Consider the following 12,851-nt stretch of genomic DNA (forward strand, 5'->3'; position numbering starts at 1 on the left):
TATATATATATATATATATATATATATATATATATATATATATATATATATATATATATATATATATATATATATATATATATATATATATATATATATATACATACATACAGACAGAGACAGACAGACAGACCTTATTTAAAGTAACTAACCATAACAATACAAAAATGAAAAAGATAGAGTGAGAAACAATATATGTACCGTATGTTGTGTTGTCAATGGTAAGAGAAACAATTGAGACCCTGCAATTGTGTGTAAATGAGGCAGAAAGTCAGTACAGCAACTTGGGACTTGGTCACAAATTTCGTGATGCCATATGGCAGCAGGGTCTACCATAGACAACACATTGTGCTTTCAGTATCTTCCCAGGCGGTAGTACCTCCCTGTTTGGTAATAAATGTACAGGCTGGTCTTTAGTTCACATACACTGGTTCTAATATGATTTTTTTTCCTTTTATACATTTGCAGGAAAGCAAAGGAGAAGCTCAAGCAGCATCTGGTCAAAAATATAAAACCATCCTGGTGTCCTGTGAGAATGGCCTTCGTATCATAACACTCAATCGTCCAGAGAAGAAAAATGCCATCACTGTTGAAGTAAGCTTTTTTATTCATTACATGCATATGCATCAATCTTCTGAATGATAACTTTAATAACTGTAAATGGTGTGTTATTATCATATTGAGTAGTGTTATAACTGGTAAGTAATAGCTATTAATAGAATATAATTATAGTAGCTCATTCAGAAAAAAGTGACAAGTAAATTATAGGGTTCAGTTTTGTAGTATGTTACTAAAAATGAAGAGCACTATCTGAAAATCTGGTTACTGATTTATATTTAAATATTCTGGAGATGAAGTTCATTGATGTCTGAAGAATGTGTATATACTAAGGGGATCACTGGTATTTAGCATGCATGTAGTAAAATCTGATTCAGGGTTTTGAAAGGAAGAGTGAAGTATGGGATAGTGTGTTGGGATGTAGGAAATTGGTACTCAGGGAAACTAAATATGTATTACGGATGTAGAATGTTACCACACATTATTATTATTGTGGATGGGATTGTAAGAAAGGTGAAAGCTGGAATACTGGAATAGGGTGCAAATTAGTTAAATAGAAATATAGAATGCAATTGGGAAGTGAGTCATTTGCTGTTTGTTGATGGTGTTGTTCTAGACAGCAGTTCCAAAGAAAAGTCTCATATGGTAATGAATGAGTGGAAGAGTGCGATTAAGAGTAAAATGTTGAAAATAAGTAAAACAAGGAGACACGAGTACTTGTCAACTTAAAAAGAGATAGAAAGAAGGAAGTAAGGTATTTCAGATAATTGAAAATGGAAGTGTCAGTGAATGGAACAATGGGTGAGAGATTGAATCATAGAATAGCAGAGGTGCATTAAGGAATATACAGAGAGAGGAAAGTGTGTCAGAAGAAGCAGAGTTGGGGATATAAAGAGGATTTATTGAGCTAACATTAATCTTTGGCAGTGATCCCCAACCTTTTATAAATCTGGGCCACATTTGTCATTGTAAATCTAGTGGAGGGTGCCAAGACTTTGGATCTTCATTCAAGAAAAAAATCTCGTATATACTGTACAGTTAATTGCAGTTTTACACAAGTCTAACTGTTACCAGTTACATGCTTTTTACATTTACTCATGGATCATGCATTCTTAAATATATATGTGGTCCCTCCATTAACGAGCACAATTGGTTTTACAGAGTCACTTGTTAACTGAAAATCTCATTAACTGAATATTAATTCAATGGGATATTGGGTAATTGGTTTCAACTCACAGAATTCCCTTAAATTGAATTAAAAAGTACATACAAAGTACTGTATATCGGTAATATAATTAACAATATGTATTTAGGATGATGTGTGCATGTAAATGAGTAAATGTAAATGAAGAAATTTGCGTATATCTGCCGGAAAATAGAGTTGGAAACCGTGTACTAAAATTTACTACACTTAAGGACTAAAATTTGTATCTCGTGTGCAAAATATATGATGTCTATATTCAAATTATTTGCTGTCTTCCAAGGATTCCAGCAATGCAAGCTTATTCTGCTATTTTAGTCTGTGACATTTTATAAGATAAAAACTTTAAGCCTAAAACTACCTTCACCCTGTTTTGGGAATGCTTCTTGGGGAGGCTTCTTAGCCCAGAACCCCCCATTTTTTTTTTCCAAATCTAATGAAATCTGGGTCCAGATTTTTTTTATTTAAACCAACACTGCACGGTGTATTATCATTATGTTAACTAAATTTCAGAATGACCAATAATTTTAATGTAAAAATGCAAAAATATTCAAAAGCACAACTTTCTCGATGTTTACTCCATTGGAAACAAAGGTAAAAATAGAACCGATTATTGGAGACGAGTCGATTAGCTGATACACGCACCAAAACGTGTTTCTCGTAAGGCTGTCGTTAATAGAATTTGTACTCGTTAATAGAACTGAAAGTCCTTACGGGAAGTAACTCATTAAATGAAATCTCGTAAATTGAACTGCTAGTTAATGGAGGGTCCAGGAAAAAACTCCCCCATCCCAGGAATTTTCCGGAAAATTCCAGCTTTGGGAATGATTTTCTGAGAAAATTTCAATTCCGGCTATCGGAGAGTTCTGGGTTTGAGGGATTCCGGCACATGGACAATAGGAAAGTGGAGCACTGAGTGTTTTTCAGATGATATCACAGAAGTTACGAGTGATTAGATGGCAGTGAGTGAAGGGAGAGTTTTTTTTTAAAGATTTTAAGCTCTTGATTTTGGCCACCTTGCAGTATAGTAAGAAAAGGTGTGTAAGAATTAAGAGATTACATAATTTTGTTCTCAGAAAATGCCCATCTTTGTTGTTTCAGATGTATAATGAGTGGATTGAAGCTCTGAAAGAGGCAGGAGAAGATCCCAATACAGTTATTACTGCCATCACAGGATCTGGAGATTACTATTGCTCAGGAAATGACCTTTCCAATTTCACCAATATTGATCCAAGTAATATGCACCAATATTCCCAGGAATCGGGAAAGCTTTTGAACAGGTGAATATATCTTAACTTGATTTTTTTTAAAACAAAATTGATTTCTTGAACTTACAGGAAAGGGGACTGATAATTATCACAATTAAAAGTGTAGTGGAATCTTTTATACCCTCAGATATATCCAGGAAGCAGCAGATGATGTGAATGACAAGTAATCATGGTGTCAAATGGTTTATGTGGATGTCAGAGCAATAAGAGAGTATGGATAATGGCATATGAAAGGAGAATATTTTTTAGCTCTTGATTCTGGCCACCTTGAAGCATGTTGGAAAAACACTTGTAAGACTAAATAAGAATAAGTTCATTTATTTATACTTTAATCCCAAATTTCAGACAGATTTATTTGGATCATACACATACACTGATTACTCATGCTCATCCTTTGGTAAATAGAAACAAATTTGTTAACATTAAGGAGTGTTTCTGATGTTTTTCCCAAAATTTTGTAACTGGTGCTATATACAGGTTGACCACCAATTTTCCGGCACCCTTGGGACCAGAGCCATTGCTAGACCAGTGGTTTTTCTGGACCATCAGAGGTTTATACACCAGTACCTCATCATTTGCAAGGGATAGGCTCCTGGGACACTCGTGAATGTTGAACTTGGCAAATAACATTCATTAATACTATTATAGTGTACCATAAATTAGGGATTAAAAAAAAATATATATTTATTTAAGCCCTCTAAATACTACACAGGTATGTACGCCCACTAAAAAATTATTCGGCACCCTTACGCCGTAATACAATATGACACGGGTGCCGAATAATTTTTTAGCGGGTGTACAGTGTTAATAAAAAAATAAATTAAATGAGAAGCAAGTAAATGTGGTGTGATGTTAGGGACGTTAACTGGATTGCAATAGCGGTGATGTTTTGCCAGCTGCTTGCCTCTCACAGCCCGTACTGAACCACCACCACTGCACCATCAGCACACATGAACGCGCGCCTGACATGCAACACTGAATGAAACATGCATACATACTGAATATTTGGTTCTCCTTTAACAACTTATAACTGGGAAGAATATATAATTTATCCCATTCATAAGTGTAATATCAACATTATAGAAGCAAAATAATCACTGGGAGCAGTGTTCTGCAGTAACCTGTGTGATCAAGTGCAAACTTTTATTTTTTGCTTATTAATTTTCTTTTTTAGCCCTCATCATGGCTCCTAAATGCAAACCTGATTCAAGTAATAGTAGTGCATCCAAGAAAAGGAAAACAATTAAGATGGAAGTGAAACGATGTAATTAAATGTTCTGAAAAAGGCCAAACGCCCTCAGTGATCAGTATGGTATTGGGCTTCAGCCGCTCAGTGGTCGGAACAATTTTGAAAGAGAGAGAGAAAATTCTTGAAACATGTTAAAGGATCTACACAAATGCAGTCAACTGTGATAACTAAACAAAGAAGTGGATTGTTAATTGAAATGGAAAGATTGTTAGTGATGAGGGTGGAAATCAAAATCAACGGCTTCTGCCTCTAAGTCTAGCCTTGATTCAGGAAAAAATTGAGAAGCTTGCATGCTGACTTGAAGGCTAATCGTGGTGGTGAAAGTGATGGGGAAGATTTTGTTGCTAGTAGGGGCTGGTTTAACCGATTCAAGGCAATGGCAATTTCAAATAACATTAAGGTGTAAGGTGAAGCAGCTAGTGAATTTCCTGCTGCTTTAGCTGAAGTAAATGAAGGAGGAGGCTATTGTGCTGAGCAAGTTTTTAATATTGCTGAGACTGGTTTATTTGTAAAAGGATGCCCGAACGCACATACCTTTCAAAACATGATAAAACAGCACCAGGGCATAAAGCTGCCAAGGAGAGGCTAACCTTACTGATGGGGTAAATGGTGCTGGGGGCTACAAACTAAAACCTTTACTTGTCTACCAGTCATGAAATCTTAGAGCTTTAAAGGGTGTTTTCAAGTCATCACTTCCAGTTATCTGGAAAGCTAATAAGAAGGTTTGGGTGACATTGTCCCCTTTTGAAGACCCGGACCTGTCTTTTTGGAATTTTTGGCGAAACCGCCAAAAACGCAATTCTCGCAAGGTTGGTACCTTAATCATTTTGTGCCTGAAGTGCACCTAGCCATCCCGAATTATTAGATGGTGTTCATCCAAACATTAAGGTTATGTACCTACTTCTAAACACTTACGCAATTTGCTTCCCTGTTCGCCACGAGGACTAGCCAAATGCGGTAGCCGAAAGCAAGAGGAAGCAAGCAGTGTTTGCAACTTAACACTAACATAATGCTGTCACCCTAGGCACATTACACCACCCTGTGTGCACATGCTCATGCATGCACACGCATGCACACAGACTCGCGCACATGCACGCGTGCATACGCTGCCAAGGCGAAACCCAACAAACTGGGCTGTTGGCAGTCCATTGCAACTCTCCCTCTCCCCAGTCGTTGCACCACTGGATCAGGAAAAGAGAGAGCCAAGATGTGTGGTTGTAGCCTGCGCTCCTGCCTCACCACATAAATCAACTCGTGTGCAGCCAAAGCTCATCATGCCACTCATCATCATCAAAACCCCTATACCTCCAAATGTCCTATGGCGACGGACAAGTGGCAATGGGGAAAGGCAGAGATGACTGCCGGGAGTCTGTCACGACTCTGCACATGGGCGGCACAGATAAGATGGTAGTTTATGCACTGGGACCTAGGTGGCAGTGCAATCCAGTCCTGTCTGTGCGACTGAGCAGTCCTTTCGAGGAACCACTCTGTTTACCCCACATGGGGAGGGGGCTAGAAAAGGTGCCCTAAACATAGCCTGCCTAAAAAAAAAAACCTGACTGGGCAACCGCACCCAGTAAGGTCCTCTTTATGCAGTCAAAATCACAATCATAATCAGAGATCCAAACAAAAAACTATACAACCTCTTGTGGTCACTGCATGGAATATCAGGATCCTTCTGGATACTGGGACAAATGAGCATCCTAGAAGAAGAACCGAGAACATTTTCCTAGTACCCGGAAAATTCCGGGGATCAGGGATTTTTTTTCCAGGTTTGAGAGATGAAAACCTGGTGCATTTTCCAGAAATTCTGAGAAAATTTTCTGGTGCACAGAAAATTCCGAGTCTGGGAAATTTTTCCAGTTTTGAGAGAGACGTCTTGTTATCCGGAAGTCTCTCATTTCTGGAAGTGCTCTGGACCAATTGTTCCGGCTAACGGAGATATCACTATACCTTGTACAGTAATTTTATTTTTCCTACTCTTCATTTGGTGCTCTATGTTTTGTTCTTCAATTCCATAGAGATTTTAGTACAGTACTGTAGCCTTAAGGGAATTATTGAGCCTGTGTCATCATTAATGTTTCTTATAGTCTGTGGCTGTGTATTAGTAAATTTCATTGTGTGTACGTGCATGCGTGCGTGTGCATGCACGTATGTGTACATGCGTGCGTTAGCCCCCCTCCACAGTTGAAATAGTATGATGTAATTTATTTATATTTTAGTACAGTAGTCAGTTATATTTTGGTACAACCTTAACTGGTTCATTAGTATTTTAGATTTGACATTACAGTACTGTACAGTAATCGTACTGTAAATTACAGGTGAGATGTGTTGTTTTCACTCAACACTTTTTGTTCCCCAGGCTTTCAGTTTAAAACAATATTGTAAACTTTTCAGATTTGTGAATGCTTTCATTGATTTTCCAAAACCACTGATAGCAGTTGTCAATGGTCCTGCTATTGGAGTGTCAGTCACGGTTATGGGGATGTTTGATGCGGTTTATGCTTCAGACAAGGTTAGTTCCTTCATTCTATGCTTGATTATTTTCTAGCTGTAATATATGATACTGTATTTTCCTTTCCTGGTATTACAGTTGTTGTTATTGTTGACATTTACAATTGATAACTTTTTATGCTTTTCAATCAGTCATATTTCAGTTTTGTAGCATTATAGTCACCAAACTTCTGATGCATGGTGACATGAGACCATCCCTCTTTAACCAGTCAGGCAGAATAAGTGATAAAAAGCTTAAATAACCTGAGACAAATATATTCCATATTTTTACTGCAGCTTTGTTTAACTACAGTCAAGAGTTGACAATTTTGAGCAAATGTAAATTTAAGAAAGTTGTTCGGTAAATGAGGGAGGTTAATTGGTTGTTTGGTTGAGTGTACAGTAAGTTATGGCGTAAATGAGGGAGGTTAATTGGTTGTTTGGTTGAGTGTACAGTAAGTTATGGAGTAAATGAGGGAGGTTAATTGGTTGTTTGGTTGAATGTACAGTAAGTTATGGAGTAAATGAGGGAGGTTAATTGGTTGTTTGGTTGAATGTACAGTAAGTTATGTAGTAAATGAGGGAGGTTAATTGGTTATTTGGTTGAATGTACAGTAAGTTACTGAGTAAATGGGGAGAGAGTGGGTCTCCTCCCCAGTTTCTATTTTTCTTTATGTCCATTTTTGGCTTTACACTAAAGCTATTTGCTAGTCACCAAAATACCTAGGCATTATTAGGTAATGACTACTACAGTATGGTATCTTTTATCTGTAATGCTTGGGACCTAGGGGTCTCTGGATAAAGATTTTTTCTGTAATTTTGGCATCATGCCTAAAATTTATTAAAAACGTGTAAAAATTTGAAAAAAAAGCAAAGAAATTTTTATTTACTACCCTCTACAATTTCCACTGTCCTATTTCCAAAATGAAGATCTGTTTGGTTGGTTAACACTTTATCTCATGATTTTTTTCCCAAGTGTGGGGCAATTTTCATGGGGAAAAAAAAAAAAAAAAAAAAAAAAATATATATATATATATATATATATATATATATATATATATATATATATATATATATATATATATATATATATATATATATATATATATATATATATATATATATATATATATATATATATATATATATATATATATATATATATATATATATATATATATGCAAGTAAATCACTGTAGGTGCGTGTGATCCAGGTATACATATACAGTATATATATACTGTATATATATACAGTCAACCCTCGCTTTACGCGGTCCCACTTTACGTGTTTCCACGTTTACGCGGTACCCTGCCGAAACCGGAATGCTCACTTTCCGCGGTGTGTGTACCCTTTTACGCGGAGAGCGGCGCGAGCAGGGTGCACACAAGGTCGCCCAGCCATCAAAACATTACCGAGTTCTTCACCCGCCACCCACCACAGCCGGCCCAAGTCAGTGATAGTGATAATGATAGTGAGGATATGGACTTATATGGACTTTGAGGGGTTTGACAAAGAGGCCCTGTAAGCCTCTGTGGTGGATAGTGATACAATTGATACAAGTGATACAGGTGAGGGCCAATAATCTGCCCTCTGCCTCGGAACCAACCCCCCATCCCCGTGTGCCCAGCCATCTTTTCTACAAATGTAAGTGTTAAAAAACCTAATATTATTGATATTTTTCTTAATTATTAATTGTGTGTGCATACCATCATAAAATTAAGAAGTTATTTTTACTACAACGTAGGTATTGTGTCTGAAAAAGTGGAGTTTGGGGGTCGGCCCGGTCTCTATTTCAATTAATCCCATATATTATGTTGTTCACTTTACGCGGGCTGCCGTGGGTTGAATTAACCGCGTAAAGTGAGGGTTCACTATATATATATATATATATATATATATATATATATATATATATATATATATATATATATATATATATATATATATATATATATATATATATATATATATATATATATATATATATATATATATACACATATACACACACACACACACACACACACACACACACACACACACACACACACACACCGTATATCGTGGCCTACAAGGCGATGGGGTGTATAAGACGGCCCGCAAAATTTCCATTTTCAAAGTAGCTTTTGAGCCCTATTCGTTGTATAAGACCGGTACCCCAAATGTGACACTTACCATTGGGAGCTTACTGACCCAGTAGTCCTTTACCAACCATCCCATTGACCAGTGCTGTTTATACATCCTTGGTTTTTTAAAATAAGGCCAATTCACTTCAAGTAATGGCATCAAATGTTACAGGTTGGTGTAGTGTAAACACTAGTGACTCACTTAAAAGTCTGTTATTTAACTTGAACTAATGTCAGTGTCGAATACAATTGTTTCATTTACTTGAAATGGATTTACCGATTTATTTGTTTGTTTATTTATTTATTTATAACATCTGTAATATATTAAACACACTGCAAGTATTTTCTTTAATTTATAAGCTTGCTTCAACCAGCTACAGTATTCTAATTCAATAGTGTTTCATTAGGATTTGAGTGAAAAAGATTACTGTACATACTTACTACATACATTTATTACACAAATATATATACAGTCAACCCTCGCTTTACTCGGTCCCACATTCCGCGTTTACGCGGTACCCCTTGCCGAAACCGGAATGCTGACACTCCGCGGTGCGTGTACCCCTTTACGCGGGTGAAGTATACTTTTTTTTATTTAGGTCATAAAATTCATACAAATTATCCGGCCAGAATATAATTTACATTGCTGGAATTCTTACAATTTGATGATCATTTTGAATATAAACATCATAGATTTTGCATTAGACATACAAATTTTAGATCTAATGTTTACTCGGAGTAAATATGTTATCTTTTGTGCAAAATATATGACATTTATATTCAAAAGATTCCTGGTCTTACAAGGAATCCAGCAATGTCAATTATATTATCCTAACTTTAGTCTGAGGTATTATTTATTACTAAAAAGGTAAATATTCTGGTTTTCCCACACATTTATCTGGTAGGGAGGGTTGGTGGGGGGTGGGGGGGAGGGAGGGACTGACCGACCATCTGGCACGGTTGGAAGAGGGTGGGGGAGGCAAGGTGGGGTACTTTGATTGACAGATAGTGTCGTGAAGAATATTTTTTTTTTATTAACTGAAGATATTTGTTTTAGCTCATAAAATTCATACAAATTACCCGGCCAGAATATAATTTACATTGCTGGAATTCTTACAATTTGATGATCATTTTGAATATAAACATCATAGATTTTGCATTAGACATACAAATTTTAGATCTAATGTTTACTCTGAGTAAATGTGTTATCTCTTGTGCAAAATATATGACATTTATATTCAAAATATTCCTGGTCTTACAAGGAATCCAGCAATGTCAATTATACTATCCTAACTTTAGTTTGAGGTATTATTTATTACTATACCTTAAAATCTAATGGTTTTCCCAAAAAAATTTCTCAGAGAGGGAAGAACCAGTGAGTGTAGTGTGAGAAGAGGGGGAGGGAGTTGAGTCCATTATTTGAATGGACATTAACTTGGCGACTGTATTTCTCTATTTCTCTTAAGTATTAATTGTGTGCATGTACCATCATAAAATTAAGATGTTATTTTTACTAGAACATAGGTATTGTGTCGGAAAAAGTGGACTTTGGGGGTCAGCCGGTCTCTATTTCATTTAATCCCATATGTTATGTTGTTTTGATGTTTTCTTTCCTTTGAATTATATATATATATATATATATATATATATATATATATATATATATATATATATATATATATATATATATATATATATATATATATATATATATATATATATATATATATATATATATATATATATATATAATTCAAAGTGAGAAACGCGTAAAGTGAACAACATATATATATTCACAATATTTTATAATCGCAGTCATGTACTGAATATTCTATGTAAAAAATATAAATTTTAAATGAATTATTTCTAGTGTGGTCGACTTCCTACACAAAGACAGGCTATAAATAGCCGTCTTTATCTTCCCTCCATCTATTACCCTCTGTTCTCAGAGAGGTCTTGGTAAATAATTTTGTTTGTTTGTTTATTTTCATTGTTTGTCTAATTTATCATGTTGTATCAAAGTAATATTACTAAAAGTTTTAGGCAGCTACCAAACAGGGAGATTCTACTGTCTGGGAAGATATTGGAAGCACAATGTACAGTATTGTCTAATGGTAGATCCTTCTTCCATATGGCATCACGAAAATTGTGACCAAGTCTTAGGTTGCTGATTTATCTTTCTGCCTCATTTACACACAATTGCAGAGTTTCAATTGTTTCTCTTCCTTTGACAACACAACATACATACAATATGATGTTTCTCACCTCTGATCTTTTTTCCATTTATTTATGGTTGGTTATTTAAAATAATGCCAATTCACTTCAAGTATTGGCATCAAATTTTACCGGCTGGTGTACACTAGTGACTCACTTTAGCGTCAGTTATTTAACTAGAACTAATGTTGGTGTCAGTAAAATATTTCCATTTACTTGAAATAGATTTGCCGATTTATTTGTTTATGTATTTATAATATACTGTAATACATTAAACACACTGCAAGTATTTTCTTTAATTTATATACTTGTTTCGCAAAAAAGGGAGGCTACCATTATACCTGGTAGGTGAAGTTGACCAGAAATTTATGGTGATCATTAAGGACCAAACTCGAATCCATGGCGTGACTTCTGTTCATCATTCTCATCCTAAATTTACCACTGTCGGTAGTTTCAAGAATTAACGCAGTCATTTACTGAATATTCTTTGTAAAAAAATAAAATTTAAATTAATTATTTATAGGAGATAAGTATTATGATCAGTAAATATACAGATATGCATTACTGATCACCTCCGAACACAAGGACGGCTAAAAATAGCCACAGGCGGTCACAGTCAAGGTCACTTTCCTTTTCTTGTCACTGGCAAATGGGGGTGGGGTGATGATAGCAGCTGTGTTTACTACCGGGGTATATTGTTCTTTTACGGTAGGTTAGACTGGTTTATAATACATTTTTATTATTTTAATTTACCGGTAATCTTCATTTTAATCCAGCTTCCCAAACGTAAGTTTCAGTATAAAATAATTAGTGGTAGGACCTTGTGAGTGGTCTACCATGTTTCCATCACCACTCTTGACACGCTAAACCGCAATATTTAAGAGGTAAGAATTTTATCTCTGGTGCTTAAGACGACCCCCTAACTTTGGGCCGATTTTTTTTTTTCAAATTCCGTCTTGTAGGCCGAGATATACGGTAGCTGGAATTTATAAGATAGTGAAATTTTGAATATAAAATTGCTATAGTTAATGATGAGACAAAATTTTAGTTCCAATAAAAATGGCTAAAATTTTTATCTCGTAGCAAAATATATGACGTTTATATTCAAATAATTCGCTGTCTTGCAAGGATTCCAGCAATGCAAATTATATTCTCCTAACTTTAGTCTGTGATATTATAAAATATAAAAACTTAAAGCCGACTGTATAACCACCAAACCCCTGGCTGAGGGGAGGGAGGAGGGAGGAGGAGTGACGGTTAAGACAGTTGGCGCTAGTCTGAAGTATTTATGTTTATTTATGTCAATTAGATTGAGTTTTTTGTTTTTGTTTATAAAATGTCACAGAAGTGACCGGGAAACTATAATTTACATAGCTGGAATTTTATAAGATAGTGATTAATTTGAATATAATCATGCTATAGTTTGCACTAGACAAAATTTTAGTACATTAGTACATTTAGTACACTGCCCTTAGGACAGTGTAGCCTGCCCAGAGAAACATTCGGCACGTAATTTAAAAATATGATGCTCCAGATTGACTTGTGCAAAATAGGAAAGATTCGCTTAAATTAAAACATTGTCCTAATGTGGGTGTCGCTTAAATCAATACAGTCGCCCTTAACATACACGCGGTTTATAATACACGGATTTGCAACACTGATTGTCCCTGCCGAGGAATATTCTGTATTGAAGTAATTAGCATATTCAATCAAGGCACCGAACACGGGATACCGCCTTTCA

The 12,851-nt window shown here is 35.5% G+C and overlaps 1 protein-coding gene across 1 annotated transcript in view; it reads left to right on the forward strand.

Moving 5' to 3' along the window:
• Nucleotides 1–6,842, forward strand: part of LOC121877977 (enoyl-CoA delta isomerase 2-like) — a 28,666-nt gene extending 21,824 nt beyond the window's left edge. The window contains 3 exon segments of the mRNA XM_042383939.1: nt 469–594; nt 2,861–3,039; nt 6,674–6,842. Of these exon segments, the coding sequence (XP_042239873.1) occupies nt 469–594; nt 2,861–3,039; nt 6,674–6,827 (459 nt within the window). The 3' untranslated portion in view covers nt 6,828–6,842.
• The last annotated feature ends 6,009 nt before the right edge of the window (nt 6,843–12,851 follow it).

Source organism: Homarus americanus, unplaced genomic scaffold (genome assembly GCF_018991925.1).
Source record: "Homarus americanus isolate GMGI-L3 unplaced genomic scaffold, GMGI_Hamer_2.0 scaffold13464, whole genome shotgun sequence".
Lineage (NCBI taxonomy): Eukaryota > Metazoa > Arthropoda > Malacostraca > Decapoda > Nephropidae > Homarus > Homarus americanus.